General features: G+C 38.8%; 2 protein-coding genes across 3 annotated transcripts in view; both read right to left on the bottom strand.

Annotated features, from left to right (window-relative positions):
• Positions 1-2,880, bottom strand: part of NEDD1 (NEDD1 gamma-tubulin ring complex targeting factor) — a 28,082-nt gene extending 25,202 nt beyond the window's left edge. The window contains exons 1-2 of one of the 2 annotated variants that reach the window (XM_074870804.1): positions 2,610-2,880; positions 1,341-1,484 (exon numbers count right to left, since the gene is read on the bottom strand). In XM_074870804.1, coding sequence (XP_074726905.1) covers positions 1,341-1,476 — 136 coding nt within the window. In that variant the 5' untranslated portion in view covers positions 1,477-1,484; positions 2,610-2,880. The remainder of the gene's footprint in view (positions 1-1,340; positions 1,485-2,609) is intronic. The other variant, XM_074870803.1, reaches the window with a different exon arrangement.
• A 7,222-nt stretch (positions 2,881-10,102) lies between these two features.
• CFAP54 (cilia and flagella associated protein 54) overlaps positions 10,103-22,531 on the bottom strand; it is a 127,100-nt gene continuing 114,671 nt past the window's right edge. Inside the window, exons 64-69 of the mRNA XM_074870802.1 lie at positions 22,167-22,375; positions 18,066-18,251; positions 16,618-16,724; positions 15,607-15,796; positions 14,177-14,254; positions 10,103-10,458 (exon numbers count right to left, since the gene is read on the bottom strand). Of these exons, the coding sequence (XP_074726903.1) occupies positions 10,339-10,458; positions 14,177-14,254; positions 15,607-15,796; positions 16,618-16,724; positions 18,066-18,251; positions 22,167-22,375 (890 nt within the window). The 3' untranslated portion in view covers positions 10,103-10,338. The remainder of the gene's footprint in view (positions 10,459-14,176; positions 14,255-15,606; positions 15,797-16,617; positions 16,725-18,065; positions 18,252-22,166; positions 22,376-22,531) is intronic.

The raw sequence follows: 22,531 nt of genomic DNA, 5'->3' as shown, positions 1-22,531 counted from the left end.
CCTCTGCACCCCCACCAAACGAATTGAGCAGTCATTTAGATCCATGTCCTGTACATCTTCAGGCCAATGTCCATTGTGATTTCTTATTTGCTTATTTAAGAGTACAGGTTAATTGGCTGGATTTAACACCAAAGAATTGGTAGGCAGATTAGCACTTGCTATTTCTTTCATTATTTTAAGGCACCATTTTAGCTTACAGAATTATGCAGAACCAAAACCAATGCTTTACCCCTAACAAATTAACAAACACTCAAAAGCATATCGAGTAAGATGCTTCATTGTTTCAGTTTGGGGGGATGAAGAGGAGACTAGGCAGAAGAAAGCATGACAAGACAGACTGTCTATATCTTAAGTTAGTAAACAACACATGTAAGTGTATATATATATTAAATACTGTATCTATATGCTTCAATTTCTCTGGACACTCCATAGCCAAAACATTCAGTTGTGCTCTGATTGTTTTAACCTTTTCCTCATACGTGCACTTATTTGCAGACTTGAGAGGACAGACATTCAGAACTTGCAAGACTTCATGTGCCAGCATCCTGTCCCTCTTTTACATCAAGATCAGACATTGCCACCTTTCCCCATGACAGCCATACAAGCTGGTCACCTTGAAAGTGCACTGTTTTCATGAAGTTTCTCACATATTCACCCCTAAGACCTGGCACCTCCAATCATTATCCCACAAGAGGCTTCCAAGACAGAGGTGAAAGGTCTAAATGGGCCAGATCCATTTTCATGCATAAATCACCACCATCCTATGGGTGTTTTCCTACATACTCAACACAGTCATCCTTCCTCTGTAAATGCTACAAACAGTGCAAAGAAAACCAGTGCCTACAGGATAAGAAGTAAGTGTGCACCAAAGACTATCAGAATCAATGAGAAGCTGTTCAAGGAAAAAACCAAACAAAATCTTTCATTACCATTTTCCTCTCTACACTATGTATAGACTTTTACTACACTAGCAATTGCTTTGTTCAGCCTTGTCAGTAAATAAAGCACTGCCTTGAAAGTGAATATTGTAATCAACTACTGAAGAAATAAATAAGGTTTACAGTTGGCAGGCAATTCAAGCGTATCATAATCATTAAAAAAGTGTTAGCCTCCTAAAGGAAGAGAAGCTTCTTCAGAAGCATTTACCAGTGTGTATTTATTTTGTAAATCAGTAGTTCGACACAGAGAACCACAGACTTTTCTTCACTATATATATAAATCTTTTTATGCAAAACTTCAAAACTGCATCTGGCCTGTGAGTTACAGACACTTTAATAAAAAAAATTCATTGAAATTCTGCAGAGCACCCGCAAAACTATGGCTGAAACTGTAAAGGATACTATTGCTGGCCCAACACAGTGAGCTGACTGGATGTGAGGGTGTATGTGGGTTGAACTGCTCCACCACAGTTAGAGATGAGGAATCCCATATTTTAACGTCATCTCCTGATGAAGCAAAGCGTATGCTTTCTTGCATGGCTGCACCTGTTTTTGCAAAAGTAAATAAAAAAATAAAATACATATATATAAGAAGTAAAAATGCACAACAGGCAACTTCACAAGTCAAAGATAATTTCCTCTATGCCATTTAATACTGTTTCCTTGATAATGAGGACATTTACATGGAGTTACACAATTGGCACTGTTCAGCTGAATATACTACTTGAAAGCAGCAGACACTCCACACTTTTGTTACTTAATTCCTGCAGGAAACGTAGGCTTTCCTTTTCACAAAGGAAAAACCATCCCTTGTCTGGTATCGAGAGACAAAAATGATGGTTGTATTTCTAGTTTACAACTGCCTAACACGACCCCGTGAGTATTTCAAGGCCTCACTTCCCACCAGCAGATGGAGATATACAAAAGCTTGAATCAAACCGACTGTTCCAGGGGAAGGCTAAAAGTTTGGACCTAAAGGACTTACTTCAGCGTTCATCTCACCACCCTAAAGGAGACATCCGAGAATCCTTTAAACTAAATCTTTAACAGTAGAATACAAGCAACAGCAAGTCACTTTTCAGTGCAATTTACACAGCGTTAAAAACAAAAAGACCACCACCAATACTGTATGTTTGACTGACACCGTTTTAAGAGATGAAGGCAGGCTAAGTGACTTCGGGTTTGTAAAGTTTATTCTCAGCTTTTTACTCTGGGTAATCTTAAACTAGCAAAAACAAGGACTCAAAAGGTAAGCCTTTCCTTCACCCGAAAGCATAACCACCCTTTAGCCAGAAGTTTCCGGGACGTTTCCACATAACTTTATTCCCACTGACGAGAATGTTTAGGAGGAGTGCATAACTGACAAAATTAGTCAGGAAACTCAACGGCCACAACCGCCTTCGCTCGGCCAGTGCCCAAGGCATCAGCCCGCGGAGATGCTCCCCGCTCCCTCCCTTCTCCTCCCGCCTCGCGCGGCGCTTCTCCCCCCCACTCCGACTTCAGCCCCGGCGGCCGCGGGACGAGCCGTCCCGCGCACCCGCGGCATCGGCACCGCCACCGCCCAGCCCTGGCCCCGCCAAGGCGGGGCCCCGCTGCGGGCCTCCTCCCCCGCGTCCCGCGCTCTCCTGGCGGCGCATCGGGCCGCTCATCTCCCCCGCCACCGCTGCCCACCTGACAGGGCGCACACCGGGCCGAGCCCGCGCCCCTTGCTTCCCCTCCCGGCCGAGCCCGGCCCAGCGCCTCCTCAGGGACCGGGCCCGGCACCAGGCGCCGGCCGCCCGGATTGGCCCAGGCCCTCCTCCTCCCGGTTTTCCGCGGGGTCCGCTCGCACTCCCGGCCAATGAGCGCCGCCCTCCCGCGCGCCCGCCCTCACGGGCCGACTTTCCGCGCCGCATCCAACTTAACAGCCCGTCCCAACAGCCCCCGCGCGGCTTCGCCTTCGCGTCCCCCGCAGACTACGGTGGCCCGGAAGGGGAGGAGGGCGGGCGCGCGCGGGTCGCTCTCGCCGCTCGGGCCGTTCCCCGCGGTGAGCGGCGTCGCCCAGCGCTGAGGCGACGCCCCGGGGCGCGCTCGCTGTGGGGCAAGGCTGGGCCCCTGCGGAAGCCTTGCCTTGCCGGGGCAGCCGAGAGGGCCGCCTGAGGCCTGGCCCCGAACGCGGGTGTCTGAGGGGGCCCGTAGTGCCGGGCCATGGCGGGGCTGGAGGTTTGACAGGTCGTCGTGCGCGGGCGGAGGAGCCGCCCGGTTGGGGCCTCTGGGGAGACGGGGACGTTTCGGAGCGGTAAGGGGTCACTGACCCGGCACCAGCACGGAGCCCACCCTAGAAACTGCTGAAGGAAGCTGGCGCCAGCCCCGTGTTAAGCAATAAATCCTGCTCTCCACAATAGGTTCCTTTTGAGTGGCACCAAATCCAGTATCTGCCACATTTTACATTGCAAACTTGAAGGAAGGGCCATATTTTCAGTACCGAGAAAAAGCATCCAGCACAGCCGGCCCAGTTGTTACTCTTCGCTGAGACATCTTGGTGACAGATCATAATAAATAGTAGTAATAAATCCATTGCAAACAGAGGAGGTACTGATATGAACCTGTCCATTCAAATCTGGTTCTAATTACAAACTTCTTGTTAACATACCTATTTGTAACATTCCCCGTTACACCTTTTGTGTTTACTTCCAATAACATCGAGTAACTGAGAACTGCTGCATCTGTATCCTGACTTGGAATATAACATTCTGGTCGTGCTGAACTTTGTAGAAGGAAGGATTTTTTTATTTTATTTTCATCTGGTAAAATAAAAGCTAGCACTTCCTCAAAGGTAATGTGTATTTTCACTGCCTCTGCTTTCTAAACCTAAGTAGAAAATTATTTAATAAAAAATTGTCTTTAAAGGCATATTAGATGTGAAAACTGTAGCAAAACAGTGTTTCTGTAGAGATCTGGTTTCGGTTGAGTCTTTACCTTGTGTACCCTCAGAATCAGTAGATCTGAAATGCCCTGTTCACTTTGCTGATGGAATTTTGATTTTCCAAGTTCATTTCATTTCTAGGCTGTGTAAGTGAACTCAGAATCAGGAAAGAAACTCATGTCACTGTTATGCAAAATGCCATTATTATTTCCCTACAGCAAGGAGGATCATGTCTTTATTGCATCTATACATCCTCATTATGTGATCATTAGTCATATATCATCTATCATCTGTCTTCTCAGACATCTGAGTGTTCTACAGCATTCCTACAAGTCTTCTACCCCCACTCCACTTTATTGTCCTAATTTGCTTTTAAACCAAGCGTGTCTCTTCTAAGGCCGATACTTGTTATTCTGTTCTGTCTTCAATACATAGAATCAAAAGCTTTTTCTTTCCCATAACAATATCCTCTGGCTTTTTTTTCTTTATCTCCTCGCTGTGGAGTGTAACTGTGTTTACAGACAGGTTGGTGAGTAGCTGCCCTCCAAGCCCTGAAGCATTGAAGCTGAGCAATTAGAAATTTTCAGTTTTTCGAGTAAACATGACCAGCATTTTTTGTTTCATTTTCTGACACCCCCTCAATTAAATCACTTTTTCCTGCTGCTAGGACCTTTGTTCACATTTTTTTATGCCAGTGACTGCACCGTGTTTCTTCTTGGTATTTATAAGAAAGCACTGGGACATCTTGGTGTGTCATCTTTGGGGAACGGACAGCAGCAGGAAGCCCAATTTTTAAAGCAGAGAGGTGCTGATGCTGGAAAGGACAAAGGCCGCCTGTGCAAGGCAGGGCATTCCAAGCAATTGTGCAAGGCTGTAAAAGAGACTCCTCAAGAAAGTTTCCTTGCACCTAAGGCAGATAGATCTGGTCTGGAGGGAAACTGCCTTGCAGATGGAAGGGAAATCCTCCTCATGGAGCTTTCCAAATGAAGAGAATAGGCCCGTCTCTGGGAATCTCAGCCAAATACACAGCCTGTGACTAATGATTCTGTACAGCCCTCCAGAAGGAAATAAAAGGACTTGCATCTTCCAAGTGCAGGATGAACTTCTTTCATCAAACTTTTTGCTGCATGCACATTCAGGTTTTAAAACACGTGAAAAATTCCAATCAAATTCCTACCACTGAGAAGAAAAAAAGATGGTAGTTGCATCACAGCTGACATAATGATGCAGAGTAGAAAAACGCAGTCAGGGCAGGACAGCAGAGGCCGTCAGAAGTGGCGGCTCAGGACACAGCAGAGGAGTACAGATGTGGGATGAGAAGGGATGGGGCATATCCCTGGTGCTGGAGACCCCACAGCTACAAATGACTCACTGTCAATTAAAGACTCACAGACCTTCTACTGGACAAAACCAGTTTTCATGGGTAACAAAGAGAACTAAAACCAAGTACCTAACATATGTAAAACAACACACATACTGAATTTAGAACTGTAAACCCATGAAGAAAGAGCATTGTTAAACTTATAAACATTACCCCGAACTGATCCTAGAGCGAGGGAGAAGAAAACATCAACATCATATTCTTCCTGGCCCATGACTCCAGATGCTATGACTTGCCCTGACAGCTCCTCACACACACACACTAACACAAAACCACTGACCTTCAGAGCCAGGGGAGCAGTGGAAGTATGAGCATTACACAGGTGAAGAGGGGTAAAAATAGTAAGAGTTCACATAATAATTTTAACTCTATTATTACTATTATTATTTCAACTTTTTCTGCATAGAAGTATTCTTTCTTTTCCCATAATAATTAGACCTGGATTAAAAATCATCCTTGGATTAGGCTAAGATTTCAATTACACTAATAAATTTTTGGCTTTAAATATACATTGTTTTCCTCTTTGCCCATAAACAAGGTTTTCAATGTAGCAGCACTGACACGAGGTTCTGAACGATAAGCCGTAGAGTTCCTGGGGGATAAGACCAGTCGGGACACCGGGGAGAAAACAACCTGGACTTCTTCACGGTTATAATTGTTCTTTGAAGCAGTTTTGAAATAGTCGGTATTATTCCACTTGATAGTGGAATCATAAGAACATAACAGAGCTAATTAATACACTACATGTTGTAGGATAATTAAATGTATACAGTAATTTTATAAGATAAACAGAATCTTGATTTTTACCTCTACCTCTGCCATATGTTAGCTGTAGGATCCAGTGTCTGTGGGGAATGAAGAAGGGTGCGAAGCATGAAGCACAGACCTCATTCTGCTCCTGAGTTGCAGAGCAGCCATGAGAGCCATCGGGCACTTGCAGTTCTCACATTTGGAAAACCCACAGTAGAGGCTCCTATGTCAACCCCCTCAGGTGTCGGTGCGGAGAAGACATGACTGCCAAGAAGCAAGGAGCTTTGCCTAGCCATTCTTATTTTTTGGTGGCTGCTGAAATGTTCTTTTCGTTTCTGGATGTGTGGCCAGGAGCTAATCTGGCCCTGCAGGAGCGCTGACTCTACAGAGCTTCACCCTCCACACAGCTGTCCTGAGAACAGCCCAGACAGACTGCAGAGCCGAATCCATCACCTTGGGATGATTTCTTATGTAGCATATTCTGGTTTTCCACTGTGTGACACAGAGATTTTTGGTGTAATTCGCTTCAACGCATACTTTTTTTTTCTTTGCACATTAAGTAGAATCCTAAATCATGTTGACATGGGAGACAAATGAGAATAGTTCTAATTATCTCTGGGGTTTCAAAGTGGAAAATTAAATTGCAGTGGTAAATATTTGACTTCAGCACTTGCCTCTGGACCCTTTCACCCACTCTATTTTAAAGATTAACCTATGTTTCATATTTTCACTTCTCTCATTTGATGATGTACTCAGTATCTTTAACTCAAAGAAAATCTTTGGCAAACATAAATGGAACTCTTTGCTGGCTTAATTAGTTCAGCATATTAGCCTGTAATTCCAACAATTAATTCTAGTTCCATCATTATTCTTTTTAAACATCTTTCTTCTTGGATTTCACTGAAAATGGATTTGGAAACAAATGACTACCCCTTTCACATTGTGTCTCAATTGAATAATAAATTCCCTGCCTCTTTCATTCAAGGATCTGAAAATATTTTCCAAGTGTTGATGCAGAAAACTTCACATCCCTCACTGATGAGGGGATTACTGTTATCTTCAGATAAAGAAACTAAGGCATAGTGAGGCTAATTACTAGGATTATTTTGTTAGATTGATGTCAACCAAACACTGGATAAATACTTAGGCCAACAAAAAATGAGCGTGAATTGGAGCTGTATTGGAATTTAAAAACCAGTCACATACAATTGAATAAATCTGTGTGAAATTACTAATTTCCACATCATAAAATTAATTTAACCAGAAATAATTTCAGGTTGCTATATATTTGTAGGCATGAGACAAATCCTGTGAATGCCTTGAATATACAACTCTCTATCAAGGCAGCAATATAACTTAAAACAATATTGAAACAGTATTTGAAAAATGAAGTTTTCTAAAACCCATTCAGACCTGTCAATGTTAAACTCCCTGTTCAATTTCAGTTTGAGCCCTAGCACATTCTTGATGATGCAGTTATTAATTACAGGACCAGAAGCTGTTTTTGTTCTCAGGATGCTTAATTCATTCAGTTCACAGAACAGAAAATATCAAAGGAATTAAAAAAAAAACCAAAACAACAAACCAAACTCTTTTTGCTGTTCTTTAGTTCCCTGTAGGATCCTTCTTGTCCCTCACCCAGGGGATGTACTGAAGATAAAATGTCATTCATTTCACAATCCTTTCCATTTGTCCCCACAGCGCTCTCTCTCTCTCTTTACTTGCCCTGTCCCACAGCTTATCAGATAGGGAAACACTATCCATTCCTTTCACAGATGGGGAATGGAGAAAAACTTCAGTTAAAATTTGAAAAGAATTGGTAAGCCTGCCAGTTGTTCAAAGCTGTCGAGGCAGTAAGTTGCCCTTCGGCAGTGTTGTACGGGGCGGATCACAGAGCAGACCTTCACATAGCAGGAGGGCTCTCCCTTACACTTCAGAATGTGAAATCAAAGAAGGTGCCTTTTCCCTCTTACTTTTTAATTTTGGAGACAGTGACACAGACAAGTATTCTATAGAAATTTAATTGAGCATGGTGCTGACACAAATTTATGCCAGTCTCACATAAATCTTTAGTCTGCATTCATTGGTAAGGAAAAACCCACCCAAATTGCTATAATACATAATACAAGAAGCAATTTACTTTGCAATTAGCATTATACTTTTTTCCTGTGCAACTACTGAAGATGTTTAGATATAATTTCTTCCTTACAAGCAGATTTTAACTAAAGAGTTTAATTATATGCTAAAATAAAAATGTTTTCTCCAATGTTTTCTTCTGAAACCTGCACTGAGTATTTAGTCCTGTGTTTATGAGAGTAAAATGTGCTGCTATGGATACAGTGAGGTCAATGTTTCAACATTACTATTTTACTGTGCTGTATTAAAGGAGATGGTAGGATAGTATTTTTGTTTCAAAAAAAAAAATCTTAGACATATGTAAAGCATTTTTTAAAATATTTCTCCTTCAAGTGTAGGAATTATAACAATGTCCAGACTGGCATCAGTGAAGAAACACCTCATCTGTAATAGGACTTCCATTTTCATCTGATGCTATAGAGTGTTTTACAAATTTTAATTAAGCTGCACAAAGTCCCATGATAATCCTCAAGGTGACTCCAAAAAGAAAAATAAAAGTTTATTCTTTTTAAAAAGTGCAAGAAATGACTGAATAGCTTTTCAGAAAAAAAGCTGCAATTTTCTACTTGTTCCTTGTAATGGAAAAGTGAGTAGTGTCAATTTTTATCTTTCCTGCTTTTTGAAGAACTGCAGAACAATAAATTCTTTTAATTGAAAGAATAATGCTAAGGAATATCTCCTCCAAACTGGCTGTTAGGCAGTTGAGTTAAATAACCAGTCTAACTCAGTTTTACAATTGTCTTGCAAAAATACCTTTGCTATCAATTACTTAGTTTTTACTTTCTTTTTGTCACTGTATCATAATCCTTCTTATTTTCCTAGTAGCTACAGCATTCCAGAAAAGTTTACACAACATAAAAGATATCACAACTTTTAAAAGGCTACACATAACACAAATACATTCAGTGTTCTTTCTTTTATAGGAGTAAAGAAATATAGCAGAAAACCTCACCCCATTTCTTCCTGTTACTGATCACATTTAACATACTTATTATGCTGAATCTTTTACTTCTCTCTCTCTCTCTCCCTCTCTGTAAAAGAAACTTCACTCAACCAGGTAACATTTCTTTGAAAAGCACAAACCCAGGTAAATCTGCAATTTCCAAATAGCTCAAAATATTTTAGTGTTTTATCACTGTGCTAAAGCAGAGGAGGAGCCTGACTGAAGTGAAAGGGGCTGGCATTTCAACCCAATTGTTTATATTTCACAGAAACAGAACCCAGGAATGGTAACTATTAGTCCTGAATTTTCATGACTACACAGAAGCATAGCTAGTGATAGGACAAGTCTCACAGGGCTCCCGCCCAATCATCCTAAGTGTTTTGCTGTTTGTTGCAAACAAATTACTGTAACTAGCGAAGAAGTGCCTGGCCTTGTGATGTGACCAAAACCAAAAGGCCATGAGCACTCTCTTGTGCAGCCTTGTTCAACTAACTCACTTATTCGTGTCAAATTCCCCATCTCTAACACTGGACAAGCATATTGCTTCAGGTGGCTGTTGTTAGGGTTTCTTCAGCACCTTAAAATAACACTTATAAGATTGACAACATAAACAGAGGTTTTGTCAGCATTTTAGAATGATATACAAAAATGTTCTAGATAGTACCATTTTATTTTTTAAACTGGCTTTTTTTTTTTTCCCCCCAGAAAAATACTTTGAAATTATGGAGACATCTGAACGACCATTTTGACTCTCAGTGACCTGTGATGTGTTTTTCTTTAACAAAAGATAGGAAACTCTGAAATGCTAGTTTCCAAATAGAACAAACTCAGTGAGAATTTTAGGCCAAAAAAAATTTCTCAACCTCAGACATAAACCCAACTTTTGATAACTGCAAAAGCAATTAAAAAATTGCTGATGAGAATAAAACTTCAGGGAAAAAGCAGTATCTGTTAGCAGATGCTAGAAGGCTACAAGCCTATTCAGCTTTTCTAAACAATAAGAAATTATGGAAAAGCTAGAAAACCCCCAATAAACTCACTTAATTATAGATGATTGAATAAATCAAATTTTTAATCCTCTTATTAAGAAACTACTTTGAATACATTTAATTCCTAAAGATGTATTTTAATTTTTAAATAATTAGAAATAAGCTAAAAATGAAAATTATAAAACACATTAGGAGCCAAATCCTGGTGTGATTAATGTGGTTGTATCATTAACACCAGAACTTAAGTCTAAATATATAGCACTGAGCAACTGATTAAGTTATTGCAAAAATAGAATTTAGTGAAACAGAGAAATGATCCAACTGAAAAGACTTTCTTCAGTTATTATACATCCAGTGGCAGGATCAAACATATCTTCTAAACTTGCTATTGATTGCAAAGTAACATCAAATGGGATCTGAAAAAACAGGGAAAAAAGTACCAAATAAATAACTTTATTAAGCTTATAGGTAACAAAAAGTACATATAAACAAATACCTCCATATTAAAGCCGGATTTTTGACCTACAACCAGTAAGTTAGAAATACTCATTGCCTCAATATAAATTTGTGGTTAATGACATCTCTTGCAGGAAGCTAGTAAAACAGAATTAAGGGGAGAAAAATTTCTTTGAACAGTCTTGTTCATAGTTTATCCTGATCATCTGTATGTTACATGAAGATGTCAGACACGAGCAGCAAGCACATAATTTGGAAGACTTTTCCTAAGATGAGAAGTTGAAAGAATTGAGCTAGCTGTAAAAGGTGAAACAGCGGGCAATGATAAACTGGTTTGTATGTCCACTGGACATGGAGAAGAACTACTTACCTGATTTAGATATTAAGAAAAACTAACTAAAGGAAGAGAAGCTTGAAACAGGCTATCTAGGGAGGTTAGTTTTTAATGCAATTGTTTTATTTATAAATTTACTTTTAAGATTGGAACTCCCAAGCACTATACTTTATTACCTCACTCAAGAACATAGCTGTTCATTAAATAGCTATTAATGCTATTTAGTGATAGCCAGCTGACGAATTTTTATTCTTAAAACATGAACAGTCAAATAATTTTGAATGAATAATTCAATAAAAATGCACTTTTTCTACTTAGAAATATAACTCAGTGCTGAATCAAAAGCACCGTAAGACACATGAACAGAAAAAAGAGAATCAAAGAAGAGAAGCTGGAAACATGATAGGAGTTAAAGTGTGACAGCTCAGAGAATGAGAAAATACCACAAATTAGAACTGACTTTGTCCAATTAATTCACAAGAAGATGAGCAACTAAAAAGTGTGTGGTGGGGAAAAATTATGTAAAACTACATATAAGCAATGTATCTGCTGCCTTCTCCTGCATGCTTGAAGACAAAGGGAAAGTACTACCCTACAATGTACATAGTCCCACTCTAAGCTTTTCACCTCTAGCCAAGAAGACTGGGTAATGCACATGTACAACTTATTTGAAAGTTTGGAAATACTTCTTAGAAATATGCTATACATAATGAAGTTCTGAACACTACAAGATCTGTTGGCTTCAACATCTTGAAGGATTAGGTTTCACTTGCTCAACCAATCTGCCATATCTAACAGAATCTTAGTTTGAAGTCTCTATCTGAAACTTTGTGATGAAAAGCCAGTTGTTCCAGCTGTGGAAATATTTTAGCTTGTTGTGGCATTTAGCCAGAATAAAACAGAGCAGTTAACATCATATTCTTACCGGAAGGACACCACTAAATCTGCTCCCTCACTTTCATCGTAGACCCACAAATAGAAGCAGGGAAAGTGTAAAGTGATTCATGAGAATTTAACACAGGTCCAGGAGGTCCACATGATTGTGTGAAAATTTGGCTGTACTTAAGTATCTGTCAAATCTCTCTACCATGTAAGATATTTCAGTGGGACTGTGAAAAGTATAGCTTTGCAGAATTAATGTGTATACATTTTGATGCATTGATAAAGCCAGATTGAGTGATATGAAGGTCTGGGAGTCATTTGAGAGAGATCTTCAGGATGGACAACACGGGGTGGCAAGAGTGGTGCAATATGGTGCAATCCTGCTTGACAAACCTGATCTCCTTCTATGACAGGGTGACTTGCTTATTGGATGAGGGAAAGGCTGTGGATGTTGTCTACCTTGACTTCAGTAAGGCCTTTGACACCGCTTCCCACAGCATTCTCCTGGCAAAACTGGCTGCTCATGTTAAAAAACTGGCTGGATGGCTGGGCCCAAAGAGTTGTGGTGAAGGGAGTTAAATCCAGTTGGCAGCCGGTCACGAGGGGTGTCCCCCAGGGCTTGGTTTTGGGGCCACTCTTGTTTAACATCTTTATTGATGATCTAGACGAAGGGATCGAGTGCACCCTCAGTAAGTTTGCAGATGACACCAAATTGGGTGGGAGTGTTGATCTGCTCGAGGGTAGGGAGGCTCTGCAGAGAGACCTGGACAGGCTGGAGCGATGGGCTAAGGCCAACTGTAGGAGTTTCAATAAGGCCAAATGCCGGGTGCTGCACTTGGGCCACAACAACCCCCAGCAGCGCTACAGGCTTGGGGAGGAGTGGCTGGAAAGCTGCCAGTCAGAGAGGGACCTGGGGGTGTTGATTGACAGCTGGCTGAACATGAGCCAGCAGTGTGCCCAGGTGGCCAAGAAGGCCAATGGTATCCTGGCTTGTACCACAAATAGCGTGGCCAGCAGGGACAGGGAAGTGATCTTACCCCTGTACTCGGCACTGGTGAGGCCGCCCCTCGATGACTGTGTTCAGTTTTGGGCCCCTCACTACAAAAAGGACATTGAATTACTCAAGCGTGTCCAGAGAAGGGCAACGAAGCTGGTGAAGGGTCTGGAGCACATGTCGTACGAGGAGCGGCTGAGGGAACTGGGGTTGTTTAGTCTGGAGAAGAGGAGGCTGAGGGGAGACCTCATCGCCCTCTACAACTACCTGAAAGGAGGTTGCAGAGAGCTGGGGATGAGTCTCTTTAACCAAATAACAAGCAATAGGACAAGAGGTAATGGCCTCAAGTTGTGCCAGGGAAGGTTTAGACTGGATATTAGGAAGCATTTCTTTACAGAACGGGTTGTTAGGTGTTGGAATGGGCTGCCCAGGGCAGTGGTGGAGTCCCCATCCCTGGAGGTGTTTAAGAGTCAGGTTGACATAGTGCTGAGGGATATGGTGTAGTTGAGAACGGTCAGTGTTAGGTTAATGGTTGGACTAGATGATCTTCAAGGTCTTTTCCAACCTTGATGATTCTGTGATTCTGTGATGTATAAAAGGGAAGTATGAACTCCTAGGTACCAGACTGCAGGATGCACAGGACACCATTACAGATTCTCTCTTCTATAATAGAACACTAGCCAAACTGTCCCCAGATAAAACAGGATTCTCACTGGTAAGAAGAGCTACCTGACTGGAAAAGAAGAGTACAGTGGATGCCTTATCCATTACCATTCCATTGTGAACAATTACAGGCAAGATATTTGAGGATTAGTAGCGGGAGTGATATGTTATGGTGGATTCCAAAATCTTCCTTGGAGTTCCTTAAGCTCTGGCAGCTGTGGTCCTTTCCTGATCCCTCTGGGGTGGCTGAGAACAGTGAACAGTATTGCTGCCCACTATGGGCCAGTTCCCATAGTCTGCTCTGGGATACTGACTACAACTGGACAACAAGATGAATACAACAGTGTGGACAAAAAAATGGCGTGCTATATCTCAGAATATGGCATGGGCAATACAGAGAAAGCTAAAGAAAGTAGAAGGAAAGCCTGAATAACTTTAAAAACACAGGGATGGAAGGAAATTGCATTTGGCAATTGCATCATGGAAACTCACTGGAGTCTGTGTAAACAATGACCAGAGACTGGTCAATAACCTAGATGAACCCATTGTGAGTGAGATGCATTTTTAATACATGTTTGTATGTAGAAAAAGGTGATTCTAATGGACAGTGAAGATACTCATGGTTTGTAATCATGCATATTTGTATTTTATTTTAAAGATGAAAAAATAAAACCCAAACAGAAAGCCCACCAATGTATGAGAAAAAAATGGGAAGATACTTAGTGTTATAATCCATATTTCAGTTTAACTGAACAATTGTTCTGTTTTAGAAAACAGATTTTTACTATTAATGAGAACAGCATACCTCAGTTAATGGCAAGGACAGGGCTGGAACAACAGACAGCAGTGCTTTGACTTCTGATAAACACCTTTTAGCCATTTCCTAATGGTATAACACAAGAAAAAACTAATGCTGTACTATCAGTCTCCTCTGATAAGATAACAGATGGCTTAGCTTTACAGAATTTTTCATAACAATTAAGTTTTAGGTTATTCTAATTGAATTCCCAGCAAAATAAACCTTAGCTGATGAATATAAATTTTCTGCAACACAAATAGCTGTGTTTGCTGTACAAACACAAGTGCCCAAACCTTGCAGTTTCTACTGAGGCAAAATTGCCCCTGGCTCAGGTATTAAATCCAGTGAGCGAGCATACTTTTGCTACGTATTTACTGAAGACATTATAAACAAACACTCTGACAAGATGATGTTTATACACGTATAATGCATGGCATGTTAATCTTACTAGTATTCTAAACATTGTTTTTCCAATTACTGACATATATTAATGAAAGTTTGAGCAAAAACCTTCAGGTAATCAGAAACACTCACTAAAAGACAGCTCTGTCTACCCTCCTGAAAACACTGTGATTGGCCAAAACATCATTTGTTCTCCAAACTGGTCAAAATACAGCCTCGTAATAATGGCACAGTGCACAATTGTCACTGTTTCATAGCATCCATCAGAGAAAATGACAGCCCCTGCATCATTAATCATCTCATATAATAGATATAAAGAGAATCCTGTCACATGATAAATGTCTCCCACTTTGAAAATAAACGTCTATTTTGCCTTGACATTTATCAAGCAGCAGTTATGTTGTGGCAACATTCTATTCCAATGACATTATCTCAAACAGACCACATGGAAAATTCTGAAATTACCTCTTTTGTGTGTGTATGTGGGGGGACTTATTTGGTTGCGGACCATATTCAGCCTTGCTAATAAAAAGAAAAGAGTGAAGGTGGCGTAGAGAAAATGAAAATAAATTCACTGCCAGTTTTAGTCCTCTCTCAATAATGTTATTAGAAGGTTCTTGTTTCAGAAACCATCACTGCCCATTTTGTACTGAAGATGTGTAACTGATTTTTAAAAAGCACTTTTGGGTTGATGACCATGCTAATTTAACGTTCTGTCAAGCATTTTCAGATGTAGATTACTATAAATTAGGCATCAGTTTTCCAATCTATGTACCTGAAGTTGTAGCCTTTATTTTCAAGTGAAAGGTTGAAGATGCCTGATATTTTTGTAAAGTGACAAGCAATATATAATGAAAAGAAGAAGTCAAATGAAAGGTGAAAATATTTCAACATTTCTTGAAAGGGGTGACAGAAGTTTAATCTTTTATGTCTGCCCTCCAAGTTACATGTAATTTATTTCCCCAAAATAGACATCTTAAATAAATCAGACAAATAAATCAGACATATTTAAGAGCAGAACTGTTCTAACTTACTTCCGTTTTCTCATCAAGATGCACTTTTGCAACATTCATTTTGGGATTTTTTGAAGGAATTATTTTCAAAGTTTCACTTTGTTCAAGAAAACTTGTAGGTTCTGAAGCCAAAGACAAGCTTTTAGAACTTTGCATCAACATTTCAACTTGCTGCTTCAGATTAGATAATTTCTTCCGTAAAGAAATAATCCTGAAAGAAGACAAGATTTTTCATTATTGCTCTTACAAAACAACAATATTTGTTTCCAGGTTATAATTAAACTGACCTAGCTTTTATTACATATTGATTAGGTTCTACATTTTCTTTCATTACAATACTGATCTCATAATTTTACAAAAAGAAGTTTTTCATTAAAGAAAGTGGAAATATGGAATGCATTAGCTTTTTGCATTAAAAATGGTACGAAGTAGTATTTTAAGTATGCCTCTCTAAGAAAAGATTTTGTAATCCGACCAGCACAAGGGTGGCAGGGGCTGAAACTCTTCTTCGTCTGTTATTCCTTCCCCTCCACCTGCTCAGCAGTTCCAAAAATTCTTAGGCTAAATGAATGACAAGGAAGAAGTAATGAAAAACACTGTAGGATGTAAAGATGTAAAATGAAGGGCTGAGTCTGGGGCTACAACTGAGAAAAATTCTTGAATGCTTAGAGTTGTAATATGGGATGGAGAAAGTAGCTGATCCAGTGAGAGAATGGGAATAACTGCTTCTTACATTTGCTAGCGTTTTCTTACGTTGCTATGCCAGTGTAATATAACTAGCGTGTGTTACTCAGTTCTTTAAGAATTAGAACTAAAATGCTAATGTACTGAAAAGGCATATGTTTGCATGGTTTTAATGCTGTGTATACCACGTTACAGTTTTTATAGGGAGAAATCTCTGAAAAGCAAAAATGAATGCTTTTAAAGATTTACAGCTCTTTGACAGTTTGTACTTTATTTTCTCTCATCTTAAATGGTTGACTGATCTTTAATATAGCATGAAATAACAGGATAAAGTCCATGATTATTTACCTAGCCAATGGAATCCACAAGTGGCCTGAAAACATAGACATTGAACTGAAAATCTTGATGTTGCTAATCTTGACAGGCTTTGTATTATAAGCATAAAGCAGCAAAACCTGTGAAAGAGATGGAATGGTTAAGCATAATGCAGTATGGTATAGTAGACCTGAGCTATTTCAATTATACTATATTATAATAACTATCAAATACAGTGTACTGATGAAGACTTAGATAACTGACTTTCAAAAAAGGGGGGAATGTGGCCTCATATGAATTTGCACTATACTCAGTTTTTATAGGTTTCAAAGCAATTTTATTATGGATATAATTTAATGGGTTTGAAAATTAATTATACCCTATGGAGTCATCATCAAAATCCCAGTGTTGCCCTGATCCTTGTCAATCAATCCCTCTTATGATTTTGTCCAAAGTTCCAACTTCAGGTAGGCTGAACAGACAGCTTTTACTGAATTTCCAAAGGCCCTATGTAATGAGTTAAATTTGGTATAAGGTCTTGTGCATGGCTGTCATCATACTAGGTTTAAATCCATGAAGTGCATATAATTTACCAATCTGATAAAGCTGTATCAGTATAAGAGCACAAGAAAATGAAATAGAACATTCTCATCTTTCACTGAAATAATTTACTATTATGATTTAAAATATGATTCCTAGTGGTAGCTGAATACTTTGACTATATGGAGAATGCCACGAATATGGCATTCATATATTAGTTGTTTTCCAGAGTTGTCTCTGGCGACCTGTAAGGTTATGCTAAAGTAACCTGCAAAACCATATTGAATATTACATTATTTGCACTGGCTTCACAGGGCTTCTATCAGCTTACTAATAGAGATGAAAAGGGTCTAATAGAAATTTTGACACTGATCTGCTATGCCAAAAAGTTTGGAGATCATGGATTTCTATTGCAGTAACAGAAATTTTACCTACATGCTATTCCCTTGTTTAAAAATAAAACAAATTCCAAGTCCTAGTCTCTTGCTTTCCTGCAACCCTCCCATCCCTCTCATCTTTCCTGTTTAGTCTGATTTCTTAGGGAAATGAGGTTTACCATTTTCCCTGTATATATGTATCTTTGCTTTTCCAACAGCCTCCCACCAAACAGTATTGTTTGAATGTATTCGTCAGCTCTAACCAAACTTAACAGATTGGAGGTCTTAAGACATCAAGGACCTGCACAGGCATGAACACAACATGACCTGGAAGATCTATATCAAAAGTATTTCTTTGGCCTGCCACCAAAAAACTGTCAGGGCATTTGTTTGTCCTGCATAGCAGATCTGCAGCACAACAAATATATAGCTCCCTGCTGTCCGGCCTGCCAATCAGCATATATATAATTCAGATAAAAAGCTAATCAGTCATAACAAAAATATTCATTGGAAATGAGACTTAATTAGTTCCAATACCTAAGGAACTGCTTTGGTGTAGTTTACCTTAGTCTCTGTATTGTCTGATGGCTTTGCCAGAGAAGGAATGTACCACTGAATGTTAATTTCCTTATTTGAAGCATTTGCTGCCCTACTTTCCATCTGACTGCCTGTTTCTGCGATGACAGAAACTGGAGAAGCTATTCTCACACGTGACATCTTTGATGTAATTCCAGTAATTTCAAGAGACACCTGAAATACAGAAGAAAATTTTAAATTGTATTTTTTCTAGTGGAACATGCAAAATCTGTTATATTCTAGTGTCTACTAGAATCAGTATGACTTTCACTCTTGCACAAACATATGCTTATTTAGATAAATGGGTCATTTTAAAAGGTGTCCAATTTACCAAGTTAAGGATTTGCAAAGTTCACGTTTCTAAAGGTAATGCAAAGGACCTCTGGGTTGACTTAGAGACACTTACAGTAACAATGATTGTTACCTTTGACTTATCTTCCTTATGACATTATGTTTTTTGCTAAAAGATATTATTTAACATGCTGACCATGCAAAACTTAGTGCTGAAAAAGTAATTTGTTGGTTATATATATTGATAATTAAATAGTAATCTGAATGTTAGACTAATGCTTTATTTATGTTTACCTATTTGTTTTCTCATTAGCTGTGCAACTAACAAAGGGTGATATCTACTGAAAATTCAGTCACTTAATTTGTGAGGATTTGTCATATGTCATATTTGCTAAAATATATATGGAACATTAGCAGGCTATTCATCAAGTAGTTACTGTTTGGCTGTCATTTACCAGGGAAGTAATGGAGGAATACTGTCAACCAACATTCATTCATGAATATAAACTTTTTTAAAAATTGTAAAATATTTGATTTAAAGGCTTAACAGTGCTATACCATTTCTACTTTTTAAAGTGTTATGCAGATCTGTAAAGAACAGAGGAGGCCAAACAGTGACACTTTGGGGGAATGCTGAAGCTGTGTGGAAAGGTTGTGAGTGTCTCCATCATTGATTCCAAAATGTGGATACTGAAAACAGCTGCCTGGGGAGTTAGTTCTTTTTTAATTTTGAATATTTGTTGCTGAAAAAACCTGGGGAATTTTACCCACTTTATTTTCAGAAAATACAGCTCATGAGCAATACAGGGTAGTAAATCCAGGTGAGCAGAAGATGGATTTTTCACAGTGACATAATCTTACTTCATAAAGCCAGTTCCCATCCTGCATCAAAATATAGTAGAAGTGAAGATAAAGATACAGCCATGCATGTGGAAGTCATGCATTCGAGCGTATGGATATGCCTTCAGTATGGCATGGGACAGTTAACTGGGGATGATCCATGCCATGTAGACTCTAGACACCGAGGCAGTGATAACAGTGGCCATAACCCATGGTATGCCATGAGGTGTGCATGGATCATCCACCAACTACGGGGATCTTCTACATTTGGGATCTTTAGTTTGGCAATGAATCACTGTAGTGCTAGGGCCTGAATAATGGGCCCTGAAACAAAGTCAACCTCTAGATGAACCTCACAATCAAATGTTATCCATTATTAGTATCTGTTAATTAGTAAAATCTGTATTACCATTAGCCTTTATTATTAGTATCTGATCATTAACAAAATATGTATGCTCACTAGTGAAAGATGTAGCTTAGACAAAATATAATCAGTAGTAGGATGAGATGTCGTGAGAATGTATCCAACTTTCTTTGTTTAGCAGTGTTAAAGATTAAGAACCCAAGGGTTTGGCCTTGTTAGAACCTCCCTTGGTTCTCCCCCGAGCCCTGGCCAGGCTTTGGGTGGAATCCAACAGGAGGATGAAACCAGATGTTTCCGCTCAAAGAAAAGTGCAAGTCGTTGTGACTTGCTGATTTTTGGTATATAAGGCTGGACCCTCTTGCTGCGACTTTGGATGCCTCACCTACGGATGGACGCACCACGTAGGACTTCCCACTTGCAGGGAAAGGTACTCCAAATCCTCGCTGCAACCGGGGCTGCCCAGCAACCGTGGGTCTGCATGTTAGTAACGTATGCAAGTGGTGATGTATCTTTCTTAATCATTATTCTCCCCATTGTGTAGTAATGATTAGGTGCATTACCTTGCTTATTCTTATTTTCTATAATTAATTGTATGTAGTAATAATTAAGTGTACTATTCTGTATTTTTCTTATTGCTTATTTTCTGTATTACTTTATTATATCCTTTAATTATTAACAGTAAAATAAGCCTACTCTTTTCACTCTGGTGTCTGAGTTTAGTTGGCATCCTTGATCAGCAACACAATCATCCACTATCCTGCTAGCATGGAGTGTGAACAAAATTATGAGAAAATGTTTATGTGAAGGTGGAAACTATCTAATTTATGCCGTGCCCCAGAACTAGGGTTCTTAAAGGTCAATTTTATGATATATATTTCTCTCTAAAATGTGTGATATGTTTTTTTTTTCACTGAACTGCATCTTTTGTTATTTACATCATATTGAATCTTTTTGAGGAAGGGTATTACAGCTACTCTTGTCAAACTTTGTACCTTGTTGAATTACAGACATAAATATTTATTTATTCAACTTTCTCAAAATCCTGAAAACAACAAACTCTTAGTTAAGTGTTTCCAGTCCTACATACTATCATGGAGTGGAATAAAAATCAAGTGTGCAAAATGTAACAGGACACACAATTTTAACTATAGCCTTCTTAATGTAATTTCAATTCTTTGTTCAGCAGAGCCGAAAAAAACTTCAAGAGTCAAAACAGAATTACAAAGACACATGTAAGCGAAACAACCTTGTACGTAAAAATCATTCTTTCAAAAATTATTATCTATTTGTACTGTTTAAAAATCCCAGTATCAAATTAAAATAACATTTTAAAAATAACTTATACAGCCTTCTGAATAGTTAAAGCTTCTAAAAATGTTGTGATAAAAATCAATGAAGCTTAGAATTAAAAAAAGTACAAGCTTTATGCTTGTTAGCTGTCTACAACAGTGAAGCTAACACATGATTATGCAGCTTGCACCTGTCACGAACATGACAGTGAGCTCTGAAGCTTATTATTCTAGGACAGTGTAATACTAATTATGTCAAAAAAAGAGCAGACAGAGTAAAATAATTTTTGATATATGATGGCTGTTATAAATGTCACATACCATATATTTACAATTTATTCAGTGGCACAGTCAGCTCTTTGTTGGGAAATGAATAATGATATGCTCTCCAACACTGCAGAAAGTTCACCAACTCTAGAAAAGCTACTTTCATAAAAGTATTTTAATTCGTTTTTATAAGATAACAAGTTCTCACTCCTCAAGGCTCCCCTGTCTCCATCTAATACTGAACATAATAGGTAAAAAATAAACCATAGAGAGTAATTTGTCATTTTAATTTTTTAGTATTAGAATAATTACTAATGTGAGAAGTGGGATGGAGAAATGTTGAAGACAATTATTTTTACATTGAATCTTCAAAGGCTTTTACTATTTAATATTCAATACGTATGCCATGGTCAGCACAGACTCCAGAATTCCAGTTCAAGATTTCTCTGAGTAATATAGTCTGAGCTGCCTATATTTGAAAGCTGTTTGCAAGCCAGAGATCTGGAAAGATTGATTTTTTAGCCAGCTGATAATCAGTGAAAAAAATTGGCATACAAGGCCTTCAACAAATTTTGAGAAAATAGAAATTTTTTTTTTTTTAATCATGTTCTTCTTATATATCAAATTGACAATAGAGAGGCTTGTACATACAAATTACAAAGCAAACACCAGGACTTTTTTGGTATGAAACATGGAGATCTACAAGACTAAAAGCATCAGTCCTACCAAATAACAGAGCCAACTTAATTAACTCATAATAAAATCTTAAATATCAGTCTGCTTAATCTTCTAGGATCTAAATGCACTGGGCATGGGATAGAAATCATTTTTGCAGGAATGAATAACACAAGGATATTTGCATTTGTTGACTATGTCTTTCAGTGCTTGCACATGATTTTGGTTTTGCACTGATCCTCTGCATAATGAATTTCATTCTTCTATAGTGCTCTCAGAAATATCACCATTGGAACTAGTAAGAATCTGAGCGAAATGCAAGTATAATACATATTTTTGAAACATCAGAAAGAAAATAAGTACCTTTGAAGAATCAGCTGCCCTACCAAGTGGCAATTCTACATCATGTAGCTCTTCTGGGACATTCTCAAGACAACACATTGAATATTCAAACAAATGTTTTCTAAGAAAGGAATGCATTTCTGCTATGCGTAGAACAATCCCTGTGTCAAAAACAGAACTAAGGTGTCCATCTCTTGCAGAAAATGGTCCAGGTCCTGAGTTAGGGGCAGCTTTGAAAAGAGATTTTTATTACATCATCATTTACCATTAAAAAGTAAAGTTTCTACAGCTACTCAATATTCATTAATTTTGAAAATAGAGTAAAACATGTAAATTGATTCAATATCAAATAAATGCATTTCCAACAATTATACTGATTGTCCTTA

Source organism: Strix uralensis, chromosome 5 (assembly GCF_047716275.1).
Source record: "Strix uralensis isolate ZFMK-TIS-50842 chromosome 5, bStrUra1, whole genome shotgun sequence".
In the NCBI taxonomy this organism is placed as follows: domain Eukaryota; kingdom Metazoa; phylum Chordata; class Aves; order Strigiformes; family Strigidae; genus Strix; species Strix uralensis.
This window is presented reverse-complemented; position numbering and strand designations above follow the sequence as displayed.